The following is a 27839-nucleotide window of genomic DNA, read 5'->3' as shown; positions in this document are numbered from 1 at the left end:
TGTTAGAAAAGCGAAGTAAAATAAATCAAACCAACAACAATATGAACGCGCGTTCTCTAGCCCAAATAAATACATCCGTATTTATGACTGTTAGAGGCCAAGAGATTAGTATATTTAAATAAAACACTACTAAAACGAGAGTGAGAGAGAGCCTGAGCAAATATTTGTAATTTAATCATTATATATTCCATATTTGAAAAAAGAAAAAAAAAGAAAGAAAAGAAAAAAAGAAAGCGTAACATTATTGTCTGCACATAACACGTTCCCATTTCATAAATAATAAAACTACATCCCATATTATACATACATATTGTACAACGTGTAAAATGTTGTATAAATACAGAGAACATAAGTACTGCAGAAAATTTTACCCTGAGTTCTTTAGAGGATTTACAAATAAAATCTATGAGAAACCAATCCCCTATCTGTCCTATAGGAGATAGACTGGGGGACCTGAAAGCCTGGGCTTCAATCATTGCAGCGGGGGGCGAGGGGGCAAGGGAGGTAGAGGAAGAAATCTTCCTTTTTCCTTCGGGCGGCCGTTTCTACCTGGAAACTGGTCAGGCGAAGGAAAAGCGATCTAGGGTATCCAGCCAGCTTTGCCCGCGGATCACACCGATGGACGAGAAGCGCATGGAAAAGAAAGTGTTGCATATGAACTATGGCTTTAACAAGACAATAAATATTGTGATTTGAATATAAGAGATGTGAGATTGATTTATCTATCTCTGCTAGACTAGCTACTCTTCGGTGCACGTCACTGTGCAAGTAAGATGAGAGTAATTTAAGAAGAGGTCCGTGAATATTGAATCTGTTTCAAAGTTTATGGATGAGTTGTGTATGAGGGACAAAGTCAAAGGCTTTAGAAAAATCAAAGTAAACAACACTCAGGCAGTTAACCGCGTTGGTGAGCAAACAAGCAAGGTTTGTGTCAAATGAAGCGTGAGGAAGAAAACCGTGTTGAGTGGGAGAGAGGAACGGAGTAGCATGCGCAAAGATAGATTTGAAATTATTTTTTCGGCTAGTAGTGCAAGTGCAGTAAGTAAGGAAATCGGACGATAAGAAGTAACGTGAGTTTTGTTTCCTTGTTTGAGTAATGGAACTACGAGGGGGTATCAAAAAAGTAGTGATCATTAGGTAAAATTATTAAATGTACGTGAATGATTTTTTTCCAGTATAATCATTGAAGTCTATGTACGTCATAGTGCAAACACCGTGTTAATATGTCGTGTATTGTTTGTGCCGGTGGTGGTAAAAATCAGTAACCCGGAAGATGAAGAATATTGAGGCTCGCAGCGTGATAAAGTTTCTACATTGAGTAACTCTGTTGCAGCACGACGAAGAGGATTTTTTTAGTCATTTCGTAACTATGGACGATGTTGGATCTACCTCTATGATCCGGAGACCAAAGAGATGAGCAAAGAGTGGAAGCACTCTTATCCCCCCCCTCCAAAAAGGCCAAGGTGCAAAAGTCTGCAGGGAAGGTCACGTTCTTGGTATTCTGGGATTGCCGGGGAGCCATCCTGACAGACTACCTTCCAAAATGCCAGACTATCAACAGCGCATATTTCTGCTCACTTCTGAAGAAATTGCGAGATGCTCTGAAGTAAAAACGCCGCGGTATGCTCTCCAAATGCGTCCGTCTCCTCGCTGATAATGCACCCGCTCACTCATCTCAAGCCGCTGTTGTGGAAGCAGAGCACTGTGGCTTTGAATTATTGCCACATTCACCTTATTCTCCAGATCTCGCACCAAGTAACTTTTCTTGTTTCCAGAAATGAAAAAGCCACTACGAGGTCGGCCATTTCATGCTACAGATGACGTCATTCACGAGGTCAAACAGTGGTTCTAAATGAAATCTGCGGACTTCTACAATGAAGGCCTACGGAGAGTTCAGAAACGCTGGGAGAAATGTGTGAATTTGGAAGGTGACTACGTAGAGAAGTCTTAATTACCACAACATAACATCAAGTTTTGGAGGTAGTTATTTCATTTTGATGATCACAACTTTTTGATACCCCCTCGTATATTTGCTTGCTTCCATGCAAGAGGAAACACGCCCTCGGAAAAAACATTTGTTAAAGATTATGCTGATTGGTTTGGATAGAATATGGGCTAATCATTGTAGAAATATGTCAGGGATATCATTAGGAGCTTTAGCTTTAGAACATGAAAAAGATTTTAATAATCCATGGACTTCATTGCAGTTAGTTGAGATTTTAGAGAGTGTGTAAGGAATGATGGGCTTTACTTCAGGCAGTGCGGTAGAGGTATTATTTGTAAAGTTGCGGTGAAAATACGAGTTACAAAGTGATGTGCGCTCCTTCTTTGTAGCAGACTTACCGTTCCAGGAGACTTGAACGGGAATACGGTCGTGTTGTCGGCGTGAGTTAATTAGCGTCCACAACATTTTGGGGTTTTTAGCAGCACTTTCCGTCACAGTTTGAATGTAATTATTATAGTCTCTTTGCATTAAGTTTTTGCTATGCTTCCTTAATTGAGTAAAAGTGTTCCGTGAACGTTTGGGACTTGTTTCCACAGGATCCACGCATTATTTTTGTTTTCCAGCGTAAGTTTCGTCTCTTCACTATACCACGATGGGAATCGCCTCTGATAGCGTCTCTTAGATAAGAGTCAAGTGCAGAGAAAAACAAGAAGAAGCAACATAAACATGGAAAAGAACAGTGGAAAACAAAAGAGAACAAGATAGCCTAAAGCATTTGGCGGAAATGAGGAATTGACAGGTCATACAGTACCTTAAATGTTTTTTGCATGTTAAGTTCTATGGAAATGAATAAGAAAGCGTTTGAGTTTGGGCCCACTTTAGCCTATGCGCAAGTAGGCTAATTGGGACTGGACCGACAGTTTAAAGTGGGATGCGACCGAACCACTATATGCCTCCACCGGGATCCGTAAGTTACAAGGCGACGACGGATTAGGGGAGTGTAAATCACATGTAATTGTTGTCAATTAGTGACAATCAGAAGGCTAAGGCGAGTTTTCGTGGTGCTTCCGTAGGTAAAATAGACGAAGTCCTTAGTGAAACTAACAGTAATATATCAGGATGGCCATTAAATCTCAACGTATCTCTTCAAAATGTGAGGAACCAGAGAATCGGTTGCAGTAGTTATCCTTTCCAGGAGATGGTCCAGATCGGGAATGTCATTTTTAAACTGTATGTCCGGTCCTGATTAGCCTACATGTGCATGTATACAAAATTCCATATCGTATAAAATGAACTTTTCAGATATGGCTTGGAGAAACGTCCAGTACATACCATGTTTCTTCCCTTCACGTTGTTTACAGGGAAGCAGATACAGGCTGAACAGGCTGCAGAAGCGAATTGCTGATGCTTATCCGTTCCCATGTGACGTCACGGTGCCTCCAGATGTTCCCACGAGCGTCCACCGCCTCCGCCCAGGGGACGTGGGCGTCGTTGGAGGAATAGGGGACAGCGTGATCGCAGGAAGCAGCGCCTTGGGGACCCTCTTTCCCCTCTCCAATCTCTACGAGTACACAGGAGTCTCCTTCGCCGTAGGTAATGTATTCTACTCCCAGGTGAGTCACTTTCAATCAACAAACGTCAAATGTTTAGCCTGTTAGAAGTAACCATGCCATAAGAATTTATCTTATTAGGGCCCGGATAGTTACGCATTTTGCATATTGCATATGCAAATGCATATTTTAAACGTGTTTTTTTTATAAATGCATATGTGAATCATACGTAAACTTCTTGCATATTTTAGAGCCAATGTTTTTTTCTATTTTTATAAATGTTCATATGAATCATACATGTAAACTTTTTGGGTATTTTAGAGCCAACAAGCACTAATAAAATAAAATTGTATTTTACGTATGTGAATTGGATTTATTGTCTTCCTACTAAAAGAACTTTCTATTTCCTTCCGTCACTTCTGTTCATTCTCCTTTTTTTTTTCTTTTTTTACAAAACAAGGAGATACGACTTCTTTTGTCATCCTCGCGGGACCACTCAGCAAATACTATTTTTGAGAGAGAAAAGATGAAATTTTAACAATATACTGTTTGAGTATTCGTCATCAATTTAGCACAAGTTTTTCTATCAATGTGACGATATATATACAGTAGTATGATTTGTGGTATTATAAACTCACTTATAGCGTAGAAATGAAGAGGTTATTTGATTGAACAATCCGATTTGGCTATACTTAAAACAATGCCAAGAGGGGCTTATACCCCAATTCTTCAAGTGTGATATGCTCTTAATTTAAGAATTTTGAATCCTAGTGTAGAAAAGAAGAAGCCTCAACATACAGATTTGCCTACACTTAAAACTATGCCAAGTTCCCATATGATCTTATTGTTTACAGTGTGTTTTTCTGTCAAAATCCCAGGAATCTTGAATTCTAGTGTAGAAATGATGAGCCCCCCCTCAGATTGATTCTAGAGGGCCGACTCAAACACAGAAGCTTCTTGATTACTAAACCAAAAATATTTATATTCTCATGCTTTTCAACTTAGAGATCAATACATTAGGACAAGGGGCAGGCGTGCAAATTGCTTGCATGTTCTTTCTAATCTTTGATCAATTCCATGTCCCGGCCAGCAATAAATTATGCACGCCTGGGAGATTATATCTGCTGGCATGCAAGAAATATAATCTACACTGTGCCCTTTCAGGGAAAATTGCATGCCATCCATGTCATTAACTCAAAGGGAAATTCTTAGTAAAGAGAATATTGGCCTTTTGCATGACAACAAGACAAGCCTGAATTGGCCTTGCTGTGATAATATAAACCCGAGAGAGACTTACAGAATATTCATTGCATATTTCTGTGTTTGAGCTTTCCTGCAAAAAGCAGAAGTGCTGTATTTGAGCTTTCCTGCAAAAAGCAGAAGTGCTGTATTTGAGCTTTCCTGCAAAAAGCAGAAGTGTTGTATTTGAGCTTTCCTGCAAAAAGCAGAAGTGCTGTATTTGAGCTTTCCTGCAAAAAGCAGAAGTGTTGTATTTGAGCTTTCCTGCAAAAAGCAGAAGTGCTGTATTTGAGCTTTCCTGCAAAAAGCAGAAGTGCTGTATTTCAGCTTTCCTGCAAAAAGCAGAAGTGCTGTAGACATAGTTCCATGGCTTATATGTTTTATAATCAAGAGGCTCCCCCCAGGTTTGAAACCTGGTAGAGTGTGTAACTTACAGAATATTCATTGCATATTTCTGTGTTTGAGCTTTCCTGCAAAAAACAGAAGTGCTGTATTTGAGCTTTCCTGCAAAAAGCAGAAGTGCTGTGTGTTTGAGTCGGCCCTCTAGAATTGCTCTGTGACTCTCTCATTTCTTACATCATAAACATATGATTTTTCACCTATGAGAATAACACTACATATGGTGTCATCGGGGAGTGTATCGTGGAATTCACAGATAATTTTAATGTTTGTCCTGTCATTAACCACAACTTGTTTTCTTTTGGAAGTGTTGATGACAAACATGGGTCTCTGTGCTTTGAATTCATCTGGTGTGTAATACATGTCAGTATTGCCAGTAGTGACCCTTTTGTATGCTGTAAATGCTTCATATAATTTAAGGAAATCATCCTTGGACATGTCTAAATTATAATTTTCTCTAGGGAATACCTCATTTCTGCCATTTTTAAGATATATGTTCTTGATGTTGCAGTTATCAAATCTACTTGAATTTTTTTCCTGATTATTGTGTCTTCCAGTCTGAAACAGTACCACCACAAAATCCGGCATGTCATATTGTAAAACTAACTAACTAACTCTCTAGCCTTCTTAAACCCGAAGGTTCATGGCTGCAGCAACACAGGCCTTCCATCTGTCCCTATCTTGAGCAAGATCTATATACTCTTTTCCATCCCTACCGATTTCCTTTAGGTCCATCTCAACGTTGTCCCTCCATCTTCGTCTTGGCCTTCCTACAGGTCTCTTACCATCTGGTTTCCCAACAAGAATCCTGTAAACTCCTCTTTCCTCTCCCATTCGTGCCACATGTCCTGCCCACCTAAGTCTTCTTGATTTAATTATTCTAATAATATCTGGACATGAATACAAATTATGTAGTTCTAAATTATGTAACCTTCTCCACTCACCTGTCTCCTCATCCCTTTTAGGTCCAAATATTTTCCTAAGGATTTTATTTTCAAATACTCTCAATTTATCTTCCTCTTTCAATGTAAGGGACCAAGTTTCACACCCATATAATACTACAGGCAAAATTACTGTTTTGTATATTTTAACTTTTAGTTTCTTAGATATTAAACGAGAAGACAAAAGTTTATGAAGAGAGAAGTAACATGCATTTCCTGAATTAAGCCTACTTTTTATTTCCTCTTTAATATAATTTTCATTTGTTAATATTACTCCTAAGTATTTGAATTTGGAAACTGGTTCAAACGAGTTGTTATCAATAATTAGATTTTGATTATTACCTAACACTTGGTTTCGGCCTGTAAGCATATATTTAGTTTTCTCTTTGTTAACTTCCAAACCTATCTCTTTAGCAGTTTTGAAAAATATTTTAGCATTATTCTTAATTGTATTCACATCATCCCCCAGTAAGTCTACATCATCTGCATATGCTAACAACTGAGTCACACCATTTAATTTTAGTCCTTCTTTAGTTTCTTTTACCTTCCTTACAGCATATTCTAAGGCAAAATTAAAGAGCAATGGAGATAATGCATCTCCTTGTTTTAACCCATCATGAATTGTAAATTTGTCAGACATATTATTATTATGTCATATTGTATACTGGAGAATGAATTTGTAGCATCAAACTCATAATAAGTACCAGCGGCAGGCTTCTGTACACATTGATATGTATAAAATTGTAAAGGTACTTGTGGATTTTTTAGAATATCTGCTTTGTATTTAAGAGCATAACTGGCTTCATATTCAACAACTGGGATTCTTAGCTCCATAGTCTGAATAATGCATTTGCCTTCATCAGGTAGGGTATTGGGCAGAGCTTCCCCTGTAGAGTTTAATGTACTGTACCTCATCAAAGCATTATTATCATTTGCAGCTCTTCTAAATGTAATTCTTAAACCACCCTTCCACATAATATCTTTGTAATCTGAGAAGAATCCTGGCAACAGGCGCAAAGGGAACAGCACTGTGTGGCTCTTAGATATAATTTTATCACCAGCCTCAAATCCACCTATTTTGTAGTAAGAAGCCTCGGTTTTGGATAATTTTAGTGTGACCAAAGCTGTGGAGGTAATGCCGGGATAATCTACTCTGTTTATAACAACACCATGCTTTCTGATCTCAATTTCAGAGAACAGATGCGGCACAAAATTGTCCACCAATCTTATATTTGAATTTGCCGGATAATCTGTACCATCGAGCTTTACAACATCAAATTTGATGTATAGATCTGCTCTGTGGGGGTGTATAAAGCCATCCCCTACATCAAGATCAACCTCAATCTCTGTGTTGGGTTGATTTAAATTTGCAAATGTTCTCCTGCTTGGGGGGAATGATTGTGGCTCATAACTCTCAATATTTTCCATTTTTTTTTGTATGTATTTTATTTAAATATTAATCTCTATGATTGCAGTTGTTGTGGCTCCAGCAAAATCAACTAATTCTTCTTTTTCATTAGTGACCATCAATTCAATGTTATCTATTCTATTATGGCACACAGGAAAATATAATGTTGGGGATGGATTGTAGATGATGGGCTCCATAAATTCAGAATTAGGTTTGAATGTTGCAATGATGCCAGTTTGTTTGTGAGTGCCTATGCCATTTGATTTGGTGATCATACCCTCGGCCACATTACAGTGAATATTCAGAGTCTCTATGGCTAAGAATTTAGGTATATTAATAGCAGTGTGTTTGATGGCCGGTTCAAGTTTTGTGTTGTTCTCAAAGCCTAACAGCTCTCCTATAGTACCCAGATCCACTGTTTCTGTAGCAGATACAATCTCTACTCTGTGAGTGACAGAATTTTGAGTTAATACTATACCTCTGGGTAATTGAGCATTTAGAGTGGACAGATTATATTGCCCTGGAGTGATGACAATTTTTTGATCCCCTACTGCAATTTTGTTGTTGTGGTGTGTAATATTAGGGATCAAGTACATGCCATAAAATGCTCTGAGAGCTATTGTTTTGGGATACACTATATCATCATGTAATCTAAGTTTCAATATTGAATTTTGGCTGGTGAGATGGAATACCCCCATGATGTTTTAAATACCACAAGGCTTTTTGAAAATTTTCAATTGATGGTTTATTTATTTGAGACATATATCTAAGAACAGATAAACACAAATGTCCACAATTAACATCTTTGAAATTTTGAACACGGGCATTATTGTAATAAAGATTAGCTGATTTTAGATATTTTATTAAATTTTCAGGTGGAACACCTCCAAATGAATCAAACACAAATGCCTCATTGTTTAAATATTTAAGATAACAAATCCAGTGAGTGCCCTGATTTTTGTACTTATCCAAATTATCAATGCCACACTCTTTGTTGAGTGGTTGTTCTGGCAAAGAATCAGACATGTACACACCTCTAAAATTTTTGATGCCCAGTGGCTTGATTAAAGCTTCAATATCTTGGTTTGTAAGCGGCTCTTGTTTTTTTTTAAACTTATTCATGGCTCTCTTAACACCTTTGCCTTGTTTCTCCATGGCCAGGTTATGGCGCTTCAATTCATCTAATTCTGCCCTATTTTTCTTGGCATCTATTACTGTTTTTGCTATGGCAGCTGATCCCCCAGCCAAGCTCCCAACAGCCCCAAGTGCTGCTAAGATGGCCGGGATAGTAAATATGAATCCACCCACATGTGATTTTTTGCTGGATGGCTGTAATTTTTTTAATTGGGGGGTACTAAGCAACAATTTCATACCATGGCCCTTGGCAATACAAGATTTTTTTTCTTGCGCTGCTTTTTGGTTAAAAGACTATCAATAGTTTTAAGAGATTTAAGACCTGCATAAGGTATTTGATACATAACACCCTTGGCCTTCATTCTAGGTTTATTATATACATATTCACAGCCCCCACCCCAGTTTTTGTTTGGTGTTCATAGCTATGGTGGTTCCCAATGCTGCTATTCTCTCACTCAAAGAAGCATCTTTGCTTACAAATCTACCAAATGCAGCCTCTTCTAATTTCTTGTCTGCAACATGTCTCTTGTCAAGATCAGAATGTGTGTTGTATGCTATGTCATGGTCTCTACAAGCAGCATCTAGGGGATTAACACCAGGGTCCCCTCTGTTTAATCTATGATCCAATTTTGTGCCTGGACCACAATACTGATAGCCTGGAATATGTAGTTCAAATGGCAGCTTGTTTATAATGTCATTAACCAACCCCCGACCCTCAGAAATATTCCAAAATTTAGGTGGTAGAGTATTAATAATTTTTATAAGATATCCAATCCCCTTAGTGTCATTCACTATAAAATTAGACAATTTTGTGCTTATCATGTCCATAATTCCAACCTTTTCATTGTAAAAATTGTGGTTGCCAGCATTTTCCTCCCAGCTATCACCAATAACCTATCTACAAGTTTCCTGACATCATCAACCCAGACAAATTCTTTAGGCAGGGTGTTGTATTGTTTGATTCCACTGCCAGTCTTAATTTGTGACCATATGGGCTTTATTAAATTGTTGTATTTTGCTCCACTGCTAGACTTGACTCTTTTTTGTGTGGGATCATTGTTCTGGTATAGAGCATCTGATTTTATTAATATTTCTTTGTAATGCTCATAGTCTTGATCTGTATAGCTGCCAGGCCATTTCCTAGTCATCAGTTCCCACAATCCAGGTGTGCCGGGATATTTAACAAAAGCACCTCTTTCTCCAAGATGAGATTCTGAATATACAATGAGATCATCTCCCATAAATGTTACTCTGAAATTGCCAATTCTATGTATGATGCTACCATCACGCTCTGTGTCCGCATATAAGCCAAAGACCTCATCTTTGTTGTCTTTAGGTGTGCTTAAATATTTCTGAGCAAGAAGACCCAATTCAATAGGATCCTGACTAGCTTCAATTCTTCGAGGAGCAACAGGACTAGGTGTATGAATACTGGAAAGTGGGGTGGTTGGATAATCTAATATGTTCCTTGCAGCTACAGGTACAAGCTCTGTGATCAAATTTTGATTTTGCTCTGTAACAGTTTTGATATTTTTACCTAATTCACTAATAGCATCAATAATAGGCTGTTCTGTTTGTTTGTGTTGTTCATAAATTCCTCGGTTCTGTGATTTCCATCCCTTAAATCTTTTTACAAGATAATCTCTTAATTTAAGATCATCAATGATTGGCCTTTTCATGGTTATTTATATATGTTTAATGTCTAGAAAATTGTTAATTTTATTTCTATATTTACCACTATTGGGTTTTCTTGTCATATCAATTGTGACAAACCCATAACTGTCCTGGTTCCAGCACCTACTGCAAAACTTGGAAAAATTATTGTAGCTCAAGTCCCCACCTACATATCCATCATGTATGTGTTTGAGGTTGGTATGATCTTGATGAAACACACATATAAAATTGCTGTTGTCTCGGATCAGCTGCTTCGGTATTTTAGAAAAAGTCTGTGCCAGGTAGAAGCAATCAATGTTTTTGTGTCGGCCCTGTGTAAAGAAATTTCTAACCTTGTTTTGATTATCCAGTATAATGTCATCAAACACAACAACAGAATTATCGAGACATTCATGAAGTGGCTTAACATCTGGTTCAAAAGTGGCTATATCCAATCCATCATATAGCTTCATCAGCTGCTGATATTTTAATTGTTCCAAGCTCTTAGAGAAGACATACAAGTGCTTGTTTTTCCAGTCTAACCAGTTGGGTGCCAATAAAAAATTATCAATCATTAGTGTAGTTTTACCACAAGCTGATGGCCCAACAATAAGACATCTAATATTATCAGGCAGCAACTTGTCATTTCTCTTAATCTGCTGTTCAGGTTCTGGCAGCCTTTTTATAACATCCCAGGTGCTCATATTATCACTTTGTCTGCATCGATCCAGCTGTGTTCTGGAAGTCCTAGCCATTTGACAAATAACTTGTTGCCTTTTCTGCGGATGATTTTTTCTATGAGATATGTGTCAGGCTGTTTAGTTTTGCTGAGTTCTTCTTCATAGAACCGGCCTTTGAGAATTTCTCCTCGGTGATCTTTTATTATATATGTGTTAAGGGTCCCAGGTTTAACTTGAACCACTGTAAATAATTCAGTGCTCCAGTTTCTTGTAAAACCTCTTTTGAATAAGTGCTTATATTTGCTGATTCTTACTTGATCACCCACCTTGTATTTGGCCTTTCTTGTTGTTGGCTGGTATCTAGGATAATAAACAGTCCTGATCAATTTTTGCTCATCAGATGAAGTTACTTCAGAGGGTTTCATGTTGATTGTGATATGGACCGAGTTGTTATATTTATGTAGAAGTTCTGGAAGAATATTAAGCCATTTATAATTACCTTGAAGTGTAAATTGTTTATACATAAGATTTTTTAGGGTTTTGTTGAATCTCTCTACAATTGAGGCTTTGAGATCACTGTAACTCGAATAATGTTGTATTGACTGGCTTTTAATAAATTGTTGGAACACAGAATTATAAAATTCTTTGCCATTATCTGTTTGCAAATAGCGCGGTGATCTTCCACTCTGATTGATGATTGTCCTGAAGGCTTCTGTAACACATTTTCCAGTCTTGGATTTGCGTGGCACAGCCCAGGCAAATTTTGAAAATGTGTCTATTACATTGAGTAGATACTTGCAGCCCTTGTTGATTTTGTCTAAGTTTTTCAGCTGTCCACTTGCCATCTCAATCAAGTCGCACTGCCATAAATCATCTATGCCTTTTGTGACTACTGGCAGTCTCTTATAATTATGTCTGGCTTGTCTGTGTAATTCATCAACAATAATTTGTCTAGACATAATATGAAAACAAGAATATTGCAACTATGGGGTGTTCAGCAGCTGATACTACAGGATTTTCTAAATATAATTTGTCTCCTATTTGTATATGAAATTCCAGAGAGCCATCATCTTCAGCATAAGATGTTTCTAATGTTTTGGGATCTGTAAAATCCTCTAACTCTACACTGGTGATTTTTGGTTTGTTGTCAGCATTTGTTATTGATAAGGTGGGGTAGTGGTGTGCCTGTGGTTGTAGCCAATATTTGATCTTGATTGGTCTCAGTGTGCCCCCAACAAAAAACTGGTAATAAAATTGTGCAGGGGACAGCATATATATTTCAAATCATGCTCTGTAATTGGGCATTGATTACCACTTTTCAAATCACAATGACCCCATGGTAGAGTATGTATGCCACATGATAAAATGCATCTCTTATCATCATGTGGGTCCAGAGCCACTTTTCTTACAATATTTGTAGTCAACAAGTGATCCACACTCTGAATTCTATTTTCTGATGTTCTGATTGTGCTACATGATTTGAGGCAATTTTTGTAATCTTCAAATTCAAGCTCTTTGTCTACAGTCACTCTGCCAATGCCCTTGGCCTTTTTGGCAACAGCGCCACTACATGTTTCAAAACTGTACATCTTGGCTCTTAACCCAGCAAATGCCACAATAACATCACCAAGTGTCTCATCTTTTAACTTGCCACGCACCTTTTTGTTGTGGTGTTTAATTTTTGAATGTTCAGTGGTATCAAAATATTTAAACAATTCAGGCTGTGTTATATCTTGATAAACATCTTCTGTTTGAATATCAAGAACAAAACTATCTGTGTCCATGTACATCAGTTTTACACGATCCTTATAAAAGGGCTTCAACACATTATAATACAATTTTAACATGTGTAATTTGGCCAATTCCAATATCACAGCCCCTACATAAATAGGCTTATCAAACTTAATCTTTGTTTTTTTCATGTTGAAAAGTGCCATATTCTCATCATAAATTCTTCTGTAATTGAAGTTGGGCTTTGCAATCAATTTTTTGCTCCGGCTGGGGTCAGTAATTATTTTAACATCAATATGTTTTCTGACATTTTCAATTGTTTTGCCATACACTGAATTGACCATCAATTTAAACAAGGTCTTATCAAATTGGCTCATTGCAGATGTTCGAAGCTCTGTGTTTGTATCAATATATGGCTTCAACCATCTTGAGTGCCTGAACCTTAAGACTTTGCCAATTTTGGTCACTTGAACACCATGATTCATCAGGAACTGGAGGTTTTTGTAATATATGACATAATCCTGTTTCGGCTCTAGAGTCATCATCAATTTCTTCTGTTTAGAGCCAGGTGAACACTTAACCTCGGGAATTGGGGGCAGATCAGAAAATGTGTTGTGTAAATCATCAGGAATTGTCAGATCAACCTCTAAGAACAGGCCATAGTTACTGTCATCAAAATCATTAAGATCTTCAATGTTGAAATCTTCAACCCACTCAAGCCCTGCATATGGCAGTTTTTTCATCATAGCATAACCATAGAGGCTATTGGCATCTACATACAGTATATAATTTGATGGCAGTGCTGGATCATAATCGGGAATATATTTGTTATTTGCTCTGGCATATCTCTGAGAACATTGCACCATGCCCCCTCTTATACATTGTTCCATGAACAGATACATATCTTGATCCTGGATCAGATCCAATTGCATTTTAGTGTTTAAAAACATTGCAGACCATGCTAGGCCCGGAGCACTGTAAAAATACATTGGATCCAGCTTATAATTTTGCATGGAAGATTTTCTGAATGCCTGCAGTATATCAGCTAAGAGGGTCACATCAAGTTTTAAATAAGCCTTGTGATAATCACCAAATGTCTGGCATTTTAAATTGTTCCACATCAATTGGGCATGGTGATAATCTTCATCAGTGATTCCAGATCCTCTGATTTTGCTGTAAAACTCTTGTTGTGGTGGCAGAGAACACTCATCAAATTTAGAAAAATCTGTAACATAATCATATGGATATACACCCTTCCGCCTAATTAATTTCAGGTCCTGATTTGGAAACAAAGCACATGTGATTTTGAATTGATCATCAGATAATTGAGTGGCCAGTGTAGCCAGGCTAGCCGATAAAATTCTGTATGAATCAAGAAATCTTAAGTGAATAGGAACACCATTAACTTTAATTATTTTGCTAATAGCAATATATTTCTCATTATTTTCAGCTAAAATATTTAAATTCTGCTTGTCAAACCCCTCGTACCTGATCAAATGATGAAAATCATAATTGGATGCACCATGGCAAAATATAGGGATAAATTTTGGTCTCTGGATCTTAATATTACAGCTATTACACAGGGCCATTAAGAATTTACCATCTGTATGAGAATGGTGTTTCACCTTGATATTTATATCTGAAAATTCAGAATCACATACCGGGCATTTTTCTGCATTGTTGAAATCTTCAATCTGATCCTCTGTTAAAGGCAACATGGGTTTTGATTTTAATAAGATAATAGATGCTATGTTATGGCATTCATTTTCTATTCTATGTGCAAATTCTTTGATAGCATTTGGTCCCATGTATAAGTGTGGTTCACTAGCTACACCATCCCGTACAACAACATAACAAAAGCTAGAAGGTTCATGTAGCTGGTATGATGTACTTGAAGATTCATCAGGATCTGGGCTACAGAATGCAAGAGGTTTGAGATTTGATTCAAAATCACAGACTATATATGCTGGGTGTTCCAACAGGGCTTCAAATTTTTTGAATTTGGCATTTTCACTTGGATTAGGCATAACCATATGAACAGGTTTATGGTTGCCACAGTATTTCAGATGCTCAATTAACTTGTTTTTAGCAATTTCTGCATTCTCTTCACAAACACCATTCACCATTTTTCTACCATCAAATACAGACAAACATCTTCTGCACAACTTGAATATTGTATTGGATTTGTCTAGTTGTGTTCTGACTAAAGCTTCAAGATTATGTATCAGAGTATAATGGCGTGTATCATCCTCTTCAATTAAGAGCAGATCAATCGGAACAGCAGAATCATCATCAAATGTACTGATTTTGAGAGGTGCTATCAAGCAATTGCCACGACCAGTGGAACAAATAAATACATTAATAGATAATTGTTTACCATTAATATCCCTGGCCTTTTTTTCAAATTTATCAATATTCTGAACAGACATTGGATATTCTAAACCCTCCATTTCCTCATCAAAATCATTTTCATGTTTATAAAAAGTTATTCTCTCAGGATTCCTTGAAAGTGGAAACAAAGCAGCTAAAATACACCACAAAAAGCATTTCTGGTCGGTATTTTCTATATTAACCACGGCTCTTTTGTTTTTAATATTGTCAGGTAATGGCAGATATGTAGAACCTTGTAACGGGCTGAATTCAGAAATATTAATATATAACTTGTGTGGAGAACCGCATAGGCTCCATCCAGACTCTTTTGCTGCAAATTCAGAGTGTTTAATATTCAATTGATCTATCAAACTGCTTATTATTTTGTCTGAATTTGCATTTGAATATACCGGTACAGTTTCTGTTATGTGGGGCTGTGTAAATTTTGTGCCATTTGGCTTCTTATATTGTGTAAACAATTTGAGGGACAGCTTATAAGAGCCATTTTGTGCATTTAGAATTGCCTGCACATCTGGATTTATTCTGTTCAAAAAATTCTTAATGTCACATTTTGGCTCTGATACAAACCGGTGATCCCTAAGTTGGCCATTAAAACTGCTATGGATAGGTGGTGCATAGCGTGGCTGCTTTGCTGGTCCAGCATTAACAGGTGTTTCATGCTTCCTTTTCAGACCAGATGTAGATGGTTGAGGGGGCAATATTGATGACTGTACATAAGAATTACACTTATGCCATTTGTAATAAGCCTTGCTTAATATTTTATGGCATCTTGGACACATTTTTGTGGCCTTTCTGCATTTCTTAGGGTCACAAATATGCCGGTGTCTAGACCAATTAGAACTAGATATATTTTTATTACACTGATTGCAATATTTTTGATTTGGCATTTTTGTTGTTTGTTTATATAAAATTTATTGGTCCAAAAAAAAAAACAGAACTATGCCAAAACAATTATAACAGCAGTTAGTGGCTGAGCTGGTGCTTTTATACCCAGACAACAGCAGTAACTAGGCTCTGGTGATCCCCAATATAAAATAATTTTGCTCTATTATGCTGTTGTACAACACACTTTACCAGGTTTCAGATCTGGGAGCTATCAGTTGTATATCAACTAGCAGTAATTATTCTCAAAATCTCACATGTGGAGATATTATTTTGCCACATGTATTTCAATCTTACATATTTTATCAGAACTCAAACCCAGAGCTCTTGTTTACAAGGCAACAATATTAACACTTTGCAATCAGGGGAGGCTTCACATTATATCAGGACTCAAACCCAGAAGCCTCTTGATTACAAGGCAATAAAAACCATGGAGCTATGCACCACACTCTACTGGGTCTCAGAACCCAGGAGCTATGAGCTTTATATCAATATATACATGGCAGAATCAATCTGAGGGGGGGCTCATCATTTCTACACTAGAATTCAAGATTCCTGGGATTTTGACAGAAAAACACACTGTAAACAATAAGATCATATGGGAACTTGGCATAGTTTTAAGTGTAGGCAAATCTGTCTGTTGAGGCTTCTTCTTTTCTACACTAGGATTCAAAATTCTTAAATTAAGAGCATATCACACTTGAAGAATTGGGGTATAAGCCCCTCTTGGCATTGTTTTAAGTATAGCCAAATCGGATTGTTCAATCAAATAACCTCTTCATTTCTACGCTATAAGTGAGTTTATAATACCACAAATCATACTACTATATACTAATATTTAAATAATGAAAGTAAACATTTGAAAATCAATATTCGTATAGAATAATCAACTCTAACAAATGCAATACAACACAAGGCTCTATCTCTCCTGGTAATACTAGCTGAATCCCTCTCATTAAATAAATCTGTAAGTTCAGTTTTTCCGTTTTCAAATTGTTAGTTGCCATGTTCTTCATTTTGGTTTATGATAAAACAAAGTGAAGAATATGGTGACAACAATTTGGATGTTCATATCTTATGGGTGAGTGCACAACAAGAAGTATACTGTTAATTATTTAACGTGAATGTAGTGATAACTCCAAGATGGCTAAATATGGAAATGTGAGTAAAAATTATCTTTTACAAATTTGAAAAAGTTGAAAGAAAGAAATCAAGTATGAAACAAACTCACATAAAATCAAAGTCGGAAATTTTGTACTCCCAAGGAATACAAACCCTACAAATGGGTTTAAGAAACAATAAAAAATAATAACTGTCCAAGGAATATATCTCCTAGAAATGCATTTAACAAAAACCTTGATCTCGTTTGTTCTTTCAGGGGGATCCAAAACGTGGAGAGAATACCTAACCCTTCCCAACATTCTGAAAGTGCTCAATCCAATGCTGACGGGATATTCGACAACCACAAAAGTGTTCACAGAGAAGACGCAACAACTAAATGTGTTGAAGTCTGTCATGACCGACAGAGACGCTTTGGAACTTACCAGAGTTCTCGTACACAGGATCCAAAATAATGCTGACATTGATTTTTATAATCATTGGAAGGTAAAGTAAATCATATATTCAGTACTTTCTTTTCTGATTCGTATTTTTAATAAAACAAAAAGATACCACAATGACAGGGCCTTCCAAACCCTCTTTAAATATCTGCTGCAGATAGTTAGGTAATTCGAGTGTGGTAGTTCTCCCTAGTTTACGTTGCTTGAAAAAAGCAATGGTTTAACGAGACACCAGAGATGGTGTACGTACAACGCTAGTGCCGGATTAATACCAGGAATGTTGTCCGGTTACGTCAAGATTAATTTTTGTAATACCACACTTTTACAATGTCCCGCACCGTGCCCGTGAGGTCTAAAGCGTCATAAATACGGGACGCGCGCAGGTTCGAGTCTCCTTGGGCAACTTTTCTCTTGATATTTCGGCCTGTCTATGGGACCATCGTGAGGAAATTGGGGAGCTACGAATGAGTAGTGTAACCCGGTCATGGAAACCTACAACAACGACTGTGGGTTCGTCGTGCTGACCACACGTCACTCGTAACTGGTTGGATGACCTCCCACCTCTGCTGAGGAATATGGGAGTGAGGTCGCCGGTCGGTATGTTGGCCCTGGCCTTCAAGGGCTGTTGGGCCACGGGATATTATTATTATTATTACACTTTTACAATAAATAAGCCAACCAAGGGCTGAGCTTAAGGTGACAAATTTCGTTAGAAATGTTGTGTGGAAAAGAACATTTAAAATGCTAGAAAGGCTTTTCAGGTGAAATAACAAGGCAATACCTTAAAAGATGTAAATTAGAATGTTCAAACATGTCAGAACGTAACTCTCTAAATTCTAGTTCAGTCACAGGCGTACTTGGCGGGAAAAAAGAAAGCTCCGTCGTCCATGTTCTGGGAAAACGCAATCTGCCCATGTGTGATACTGGTATATTATGGGGTGTGTGTCCCCAATATCTCAAAAGTAATACACTTATGAGTTCATTGGACACATTTCTTGTCGGTTGACTACCTGCTATCTGATATATGATCAATTCAATGATATTATTTTGGTTACCATAGTGTAAATTCGAATGTTTGGATATGCATTACTTAAATATTATTATGTCATGCAAGACATTACAGAAACCATTATTATTAATAAAATAATCAATTGCGGCACTCTTTATATCGCAGTTAATCACCATTCACATCGGAAACAACAATCTGTGTTCCATGATTTGTTGGGATGAGGAGAAGAATTCGCCCCAGAATCACCAAATGCATCTTCGGAACGTCCTCGACTACTTGGAAAAGAACCTTCCTAGGACATTTGTCAATCTTCTACCGGTGGTTGGTAAGCTATGGACATTGTATAAACAATGATAGAAGACAGGCAAATGCATTTTCGCATGTTGCTCTCTGTTAGGTCGATTACGGAGACAATCGTGCCCCAAAAAATCATATGTGGAATGTATATAATTTGTCAGACAATGCTGAGAAATGAATGTAAGTACGTATATAGAGTGTACATGAATTATGACGATTGTCGATGTCACACAACTTGCGTGATAGATTTTCCTAACAAGCTTTATTTTCTTTATTTATCAAATCATATTTGCATCAACGTTTTACGTTTACTCACATTTACTCAAGTAATCCAACATTGATTAATTGATTTGGTGTTTCAAGTCCACTTTTTGTACAGTAAGGCTAATCGGGACTGGACCTACAGTTTAAAGTGGGATCCGAACCAGTATTTGCCTCCACCGGGAATCGAACCCGGGACCCCTTGATTACTCAAGATATCCAACAGAACGGTTGGCAACACTGATGTCTGAATCAGTCGACGGCAAAAATTGCCACGTTTTATGGATCCATCAGCCAGTGGCGCGCCCAAGGGGGGTTGGTTGGGGTAATAACCCCCTCCTTTTGGCCCGTATTCATAAGAAAAAGGACGTCAGAGACCGGAAAAGATAGCAAAATGGGGGCTGACTACTAAGAAGAAAAGTTACCCTACCCCCTTTCTAAAATCCTGAGCACGCCACTGCCATTAGCCAAAATTGTATGTACCTTTGGCCGCTGGCGTTTTCTAGAACACGACCTCGTGTTTTTCAAAAATCATCGGCAAGCGAATACGAAGCATGGCATAAAATGACTCGTTCATTTAATTGTTTAACACAATCACTTTGCCGTCTTGCCGTCAACAGCAGAAAACGTCTGCATAAAAGGAGTCTTGAGATTTTTAATGCCAAGTTAATGTGATTAATGAATGCCTCTCCTTCCAGACGTATCTGCCGCAATAGCATACGAAATAAACGACCCAGTGGTGTGTAGGCTGGCTCACGAGACGCTGTGTCCATGTGCGCGCCGTTTGAAGAACAGAGCTAGTGAACTATCACGCCAATATCAACGAGTGGAAGAAGAACTGGTATGTAGATCCGGTGAAAATTAACTAGGGTAACGTAGCCCTACCCAAGGTCTCGAAAAAGCGTACTAATTTTCATCCGCGTCTGAGGTTTATGTACGCAATAAGCAAATAGAAATTATATACGTAGTACTTAATAAATACGAGCATAATACGAGGGTCACAATTTATATTTTGAGCCTTGGCAACACTGATTGAAGTTAGGCGCGATTTGACGTTTGCACGGAATCGTCTGGCATTATTGACCATAACGTACTTCAAATGTTTTGTCAATAGCTTCATTTGTGTTGTTTATGTTGCCTTGAAGATTGCGCGACAACAATAAAATGGAATTAACTCGTGAACATTTTCGTGCGATGATTTTTTACGATTTTCGACCAGGATTATCAAGACAAGAGTGCATCGATCAACTTACTTCCACATTTGGCGATGAAGCCCCATCCTTTGCCACTGTGAAACGCTGGTATAACGAATTTAATCGTGGCCACCATTCGCTCACCGACGAGATTCACGAAGGTCGTCCAAAATCAGTTGTTGTTCAAGAAAACATTGATGCTGTGCAAAACCTAATACTGCAAGATCGTCATGTGACATACTGTGAGATTGAGGCAACCATAGGCATTAGTTCCACCAGCATATATAAAATATTACATGATCATTTAGCTGCGAGAAAGGTATGTTCTCGTTGGATCCCACACAAGTTGACAAAAACTCACAAAGACGCTCGCGTCAATTGGTGCAAACAAATGCTCAATAAATACAATCGTGGTGCTTCAAAAGACGTATATAAGATTGTAACAGGTGACGAATCATGGATATATGCATATGAGCCAGAACGTAAACAGCAGTCGACTGTATGGGTGTTTCAAGATGAACCCAATCCAACAAAAGTAGTTCACGCTCGAAGCACATCGAAAGAAATGGTCGCCTGTTTTTTCGGGAAAACTGGTAATGTGGCAACTGTGCCTTTAGAGTAACGTAGAACGGTCAACTCTGAATGGTACACAACAATTTGTTTGCCAGAGGTCTTCGGTCAAATACGGAAAACAAACAAACGCCGTCGGATCATTCTTCATCAAGACAACGCCAGCTGTCACACATCTCGTCTAACAACCGACTTTATGAACAGTCAAAAAATCGAATTGATGGGTCATCCGCCGTACAGTCCTGATTTGGCACCCAATGACTTCTTCTTGTTCCCGAATGTCAAGAATAATTTGCGTGGACAACGATTTTCGTCGGCGGAAGACGCCGTTGATGCGTTCAAAAACCATATTATGGAGGTGTCTCAAGAAGATTGGAAAAACTGCTTTGACAAATGGTTCGAACGAATGGAAAAGTGTATTGACCATAAAGGAGAATACTTCGAAAAACAATAAAGCAGTTTTCAATGCCAAATTCCTGTTTTTTCATTGTTAGGCTCAAAATGTAAATAGTGACCCTCGTAAGTAATTATATCCCACAAACTTGAGCCTGGATGTGCTGGATGAAATTTTTTATCTACGTTATTTTTTTCCAGCTAAGAACTTACTGCCTCTACTCGAATATTGTATAATTTACTTCATTCAACTTTCACCTTCTCCAATAGACGTCCTTCATTTGTTTTCCTTTCGTATATTCTTCCCTTTATTCACCCTGTATTTTACATGTATTTTCAATGTATTTCAAAGTGTTCTTTTTTGTAATCCATTGTCACTTCTTTAGTTTTTCTGTCTCCTTCCTTATCCATTCTCCATTGGGCCTCCCTGATGGTGTAGTGGTCACGCCGTCTCCTTGTAATCAAGGGATCTCGGGTTCGATTCACGGTGGAGGCTACATAGGATTTAAACGTAGGTCAAGCTCCGATTAGTCTTCCTGTATATACCTAGGTAGAGTGGACTTTAAAACTCAGTAATGTATTATTCACTCCCTTGTTGTTTGTTTTCCCCTTCGTTTCCTTTCCCTCTTTTCCCTTACTTTCTTCTTCTTTTATCATTTCTTTCTCCTTTTTGTCTATCATAATTTTTGTGCTGCATGACTAAAATCTTTTTTAGAAAAAAAAAAAAAAAGGTCGAATTTTCAGTTGTGGAACCACATCACATAGTTCTCACTTTTGCCATAGGAGTCTCTGCCCACTGCTGCCTGGTGGTGCCGTCTCACGCGGTATTACGGAACTCATTCCAGCCGTATTTAGTTCCCCGGGATGGAATTTTCCCGTCGATCTCCATGAAGCCGGTCTGGACTCACCTGTGTGGGGGCGAAGAGAGCGCAGGATGGTGGAGGGGGCCTGCTGTTTATCACCCCATCTCTACTGTGGTCAGTGGCGCAGCGGCCGCCCCCGCAACCCCCGCAATGCAGGGGTGCCTCCGAGGTGAGTGGGGGCAATGTTTCCTCTGCGCTCCTAGAATTATATGTAATTTCAGAAATTCAACAGATAGTGTAGATTATTTTTGTAAAATACTAAATAAACAAAATGTAGGTCAACAACGACAAAATTTGAACTCAAAATTCACTGAGGTGAGCACAAAATAGAAACGCCCGATCGGAAAACCTAGAATACGTATCAACAGAGTTACTGTAATTTACGAGTCAGTGGACACCACAAATAACTTCACGACTGTTTTATTTATTTATTTTCTTGCGGAAAGTGGTCGAGTGGGTTCCCAGTAACATATAAGGCGATGTCTGCGATAATAAGCAGCGGCGTACTGGCTCAATAAAAGAGAACCTAGCAACTTAACCTGTGGGCCCTTAGAAATGCTGTATTAATTTACTCGCTCGCGATCTCCTAAAATAAGAAAAAAAAATATCCTTATCTCACACATTTATAAATAGATATACGTACCGTTTGTCGGAATCTTTTAGAGTATAAATTGTCTACAGTTATGAATCCAGTAGGAAGATTCAGTTGCTCGCACGACGCACAGTCTATTCTTTTATTGCCACACAAACATTAAAATTTGGTAATTCATGAACTTTTACCACTAATATTAGTTTTATGTGTGGTATTTAAAATGTAATTTCTCACCAAATATTTTCAAAGGGGTCGAAGTCTTTTCCTATTCAAATAAGAACTGAGACAAATTTCCCACATCGTCCACACCTGTTACGAGTTACAGATTATTTTTGATTTTTAGCTATAGTATGACAAGGTAGCTCAATTTTCTTATAATTTGTTAAACACTTCAAAGGGGGTGGGGAGTAGCTAACTGTTGTACGTCCGTTACCCTCTGACGTCATCGATGATATATATATATAGGTTGTAGTATTTTCGATATTTTTTTTTCTAAGGGGCACTGCGCTACGCCACTGACTGTGGTGCAACCGAAAGCGAGAACCTACACAACCTCACTGTGCACTCATGGCAGGTGGTGCAAGGCAAGTGGAAAGCTTTACCTTCTTACACTAATATGTACGGTCACGGGACACCTAGATCCTGAAATACTGGCTTCTCAGCAGTGTGTTATGTGTATTGCCTAACTCTACGGCTGTAGCAAATCTCGCTATTGAAAAGTTGGCATTGAAGTTTGCTCATTACCGTGGAGTTAGGCAACACACATAATACATTGCTGAGAAGCCAACATTTGAGGATCTAAGTGTCCCATTTTTATTGCCGCTGACTGTACGTATATAAAATAATCCTCATTTGCCAGCGTGTAACCACAGACAAATGTACAAAGCGCAGTTATGGAGGAACTTTCTCAGGCAGGGAGACTTCCAATCGACGTACCTTGCCCTCCACTCACATTCCAAGATCAATCCACAGATAATCTGATAAGCGCTTTACCATTCCTTGCAAGCACACATGCCGCGGAGTACCTCCCGTGACGTCACGTTCCCCCAGTTGCTTGAAATTTAGTGGCGCCATCTGGGGCGCCTCAAGTATCTGAGCGCTCAGCGAGCAACATGATCGCTCAGCTACTTAACTGCCAAATAGGCCTTGCTCCGCGAGCGCTGCTCACTTGATCGCTGAGCGAACTTGAACCTTGCTCGCTACAGGTTTGAGCCACAGAATATAACGTTTTTGTGTTTCGATCTCGTGAGGCAAAGGGAAGAAGAGGAAAACTGGGCCATGAGGATGTCGGCGAGGCGAGGCGAGGCAAACAAGGAGGAAATATTATATTAATGATGAACGGCTTGCGATATAGCGTAATTGCAGAGGAAGTTCAAGTAACAGAACGTGATCTAATATTCCGTTTATGTAATTGTATTAAATGAAAGTGTTGTTTATTCCAAATAATAAATATTAAATAATTATATACCGTAGTTTTGGAAAGTTGTGCAAGGGTGTGAAAATGAAAATTTCGACAGTTTTGTTCACGTCAACTACTCTATTTCCATAATTAACAGCTTTTCAAACACCGAAATCTTGTAAATTCGACGCAGCCACATTGACCACAGATTATTCAAAGGCACTGATGTTTTGATCAATGAGCAAACAGCGTCAAGTAAATGATCCGTCTGCTCAACGAGCTAAAATCTTGCTCAGCGAGCGTCGCTCAGATACTTGACGGGCCCCTGCTGTTTGCGAGTTTGACCAGAAGTGAAAGCCGGCGCCTCCAAGCAGAAGGTATTCGAACTTCTTGCAGGCGCTCTTTTAAGAATGCAGAAGTTTGCTGCCTGAGATCAATGTCTGCCTATTACCTTTGTCTGTGGTGTAACTCAGACCGTCAGATCACATACGCAGCTATGTAATTAAATTAGTGTGCACACTCCCACCTTTAGAAGAGGAAAATATGCATATAACACCACACACGAAAATACACGTGCACACAGTGGCGTGCCCAAAGGGGGTTAGTGGGTGTCCTAACCAGTGGCGATTTCTCTGGGTGTGTAAGTCGTGTGTCAACGGCCAAAGGAAAATGAAATAAAGAATAAAGTATCTGTACTTTTATAAATTACGATTTTGAGCATTTTTCTTAATTGTCAGTTTCGAGCGCCCGGTAGTTTTCGAACGCGGCGCAACGCGCAGTGGTTGTCAGGCAGGCAGATCGGTCCCGCACTGCCAGGGCGTTGGAGAGGAAATACAACGTCTTACCACTGCCAAAACATAGGATGACCGCGCATGCGCACCCTGCCAGCCACCACCATGGTTAGCTTCTCAAGGCGTTGTATTTCTTCCCAACGGTTTGGCTCTCATTCACCCCGCGTTCCGCGTTGTTTTGCTCGTGATTGTTGTGCATTATTTTTTAAACGTGTGGTGTGAAGTGATTTGATTATTTTAAGATGGAGAATAGTGAAAGTGTTGTGCAAAACTATTTAAATGATTCCTTTTCTTCGCTTTCGTATTCAGAGAAGAAACAAGTGATTGACAATGGTCGACCATGTCCGAATCTCACGATGTCAACATATGTTAAAGGAAAAAGTGGTGCTGGAGAAGGTTTTGAGAGACATTTTCGAAAAGAACTCTATGAAATTTCAGACTGGCTTTGCGGGTGTGATGTGGTGAATAAATGTTACTGTTGAACATGTTTATTATTCTTACGGGAGTGCGGGATCCCGAAAAGTCGGCACGGGGATCGGGAAAAAAATTCCTGAGAGAAGGGAATAAATCCAAATTTTATGAGGCGGTGATCAGCGCAGAGTAAGGGGAATCAGGTGATCAGGGAAAGGGAAAAAACCTGGAATGTGCATTTTAGCGATTTTTCAATGAACGGCCAAAGGAAAATGAACGGTGATTTTTGTAGGGGTGATGGAAGTTCCACCAACCCCTCTGGTTGCAAACTGCTGCTTTAAAAATTAATTGTATGGCGAAGTATTGAGTATTGAACATTAATTTTCTCCTTTAAACAGTCCTTGCTTGTCCTTACCCTTCAAAAATATTAATATTTTAAATGAAGTAGTTACTTCATTTAAAATAATTTGTAATTTAATGTTTTTCTAAATATTTCTAAATTTACACCAAAAATGTTCGGAGAAAATGAGTAATATTGGGTCACAGAAATGAGAGGGGGAGGGGTTAACATTCCTTCTTTGACAACGCCTTAAGTTCAGGGTCAGGAGACGCCACTGGTCCTAACCCCTCCTCCATTGGTCCAGTATTTCTAAGAAAAGAGAACATAAGAACAGGAAGAGATCTGAAAATGACGGCGGCTGTCTACTAAAAAAAGTATATGTAACATCACCCTTTCGAAAAACAAGGGCACGCCACTGAACACACATACGCATAACATCGTTTTCGGTGCCCTGTGCACTGACGTTTGTAGATGGGAGCTGATGGGGCTATAGCCCCCTCCAGAAATGTTGAGACAATCTAAATTTTCAAATGAAAACAATGAAGAACTCTGCAAAAATCAAAGTGGCGAATGCAAACTCCCTTAAATTGACCTCCGATTACCATTCTTGTCTCTGAACAATTTTTACAAGTGATGTTACAAATGATAATTACGAAAGTGCTATGTATTATCCACCTTTACAATTCCAGCCCCCTCCGAAAAAAAAACATGCGTACGCTAGTGCCCCGCGAACCCCCGCCCGGTTTAAAAATAACTGTCTGCCTCCTTCCAGCTACGGCCTCATTTTAACGCTACCACGTTGCATACTGTCAGCATACCCACACGTCGCTAAAGTGCTCCTGCCCTAAATTATTGTAGCATCCTCGTATATCTTATCTATTCTACCAACTTAGATTTCCTCTAGCCCTTTGTGGCAGCTCTCGAAAACTTGGAACATTTCCGCAAATCAAACTGTGTGATAACACGGTAGAACCTGTTTACAATTCAATTTCCTTTCTCCTGCCTCGAGCTCAGGGTTGCGGTGCATGTCTGTAATGGAGATGTGAAACTTTTCATACCAAATACAATGGAATAGCGATTTTTTCCCACTAGTTGTGTGGCAATGTGCTCAATTATTGCATCCATAAAAAAAGATTTGGGTTTGAGTGAAGTACGTATCCAACAATCGTGAAAAGTAACAATATGTTATTAGTACAGACCGGATGTTAGGCAAAATGCCTATTCTTTCCTGTTAGAGATATGATGAAAACGAATGTTGCGAAGGCCAGGGGGGAGGGATTAGATTCATTTAAAGGCAATTTAATTTTGCCTATTTTGCCTATTTCATACGATATTGCCTATATTATTTAATCGATGCCAGATATTGCCTATTTTAGGCATTTTCTTTAAAATTGGGTGAAAATTGCAGAGGAAATTCGTGTTTCATTTCCCGAAGTTGACTCTTTTAATTTCCAATGCTAAGAAAATATTCCTCAAAGCACCATCCCGGGTTCTTTTGTTTAAAGAAACAGCCTCTGAACTTGCTTTGCCTCCACAGCCAATACTAACTAGATGGGGTACTTGGATATCTGCTGCAGTATATTACGCGACCAAGGTGGCTGAAGTAATTAATTCCCTATCTGAAGATGATGCAACATCAATTCGCGTAACACAGCGTCTTTTGAATAATTATGTTGTGCGAAACGACTTAGGATTCATCACCACCCATGATTCAAATTTGCCAGACACAATAACATTACTGGAAGAGAGAAGTGAAACACTGATAAATTCTATGGACCGTTTTCATTCTGCAGTTGACCAAATTTGTGCTGTACCAGGTGCTAAAGGTCAGGCTGTTCGTGAGAAATGCAGCTAATAAGGACTAGGACAAATTAAGGGCAATTCAACAAGCTCTGAAAGGTGAAAATATACAAACTGAGTTAGATCCACATGTTCTCGCGTGCTTTAAGTATGCTTCGGTAACATCTGTGGAGGTTGAAAGATCTTTTCAATTCTAAAAAATGTGTTGTCCGATCGCAGACATAACTTGTCGGTTGATCACCTGAAGAAATACCTTGTTGTGATGTGCAACCGCAATTAGTGCTTCTTATTCAGATATTGCCAAACCGTACAGTACAAACTTGAAATGCATTTAAACAGTTTCTTAGTTCGAACTGCTGTGTGGAACATATAGTGTACATTTTTTAACTGAAATAAACCTGTGTGCAG

The 27839-nt window shown here is 38.5% G+C and overlaps 1 protein-coding gene across 1 annotated transcript; it reads left to right on the top strand.

Annotated features, from left to right (window-relative positions):
- The first annotated feature begins 1852 nt into the window (after positions 1–1852).
- On the top strand, positions 1853–27486 carry LOC145995029 (phospholipase B1, membrane-associated-like). Its single transcript, XM_083131562.1, has 6 exons — positions 1853–1936; positions 3307–3538; positions 17332–17558; positions 18687–18846; positions 19778–19920; positions 27169–27486. The coding sequence occupies exons 1-6, from the start codon at positions 1853–1855 to the stop codon at positions 27484–27486; spliced, it is 1164 nt and encodes a 387-aa protein (XP_082987688.1).
- The last annotated feature ends 353 nt before the right edge of the window (positions 27487–27839 follow it).

The sequence above is a fragment of the Lepisma saccharinum genome, chromosome 11 (genome assembly GCF_977018435.1).
Source record: "Lepisma saccharinum chromosome 11, izLepSacc3.1, whole genome shotgun sequence".
NCBI lineage: Eukaryota > Metazoa > Arthropoda > Insecta > Zygentoma > Lepismatidae > Lepisma > Lepisma saccharinum.
This window is presented reverse-complemented; position numbering and strand designations above follow the sequence as displayed.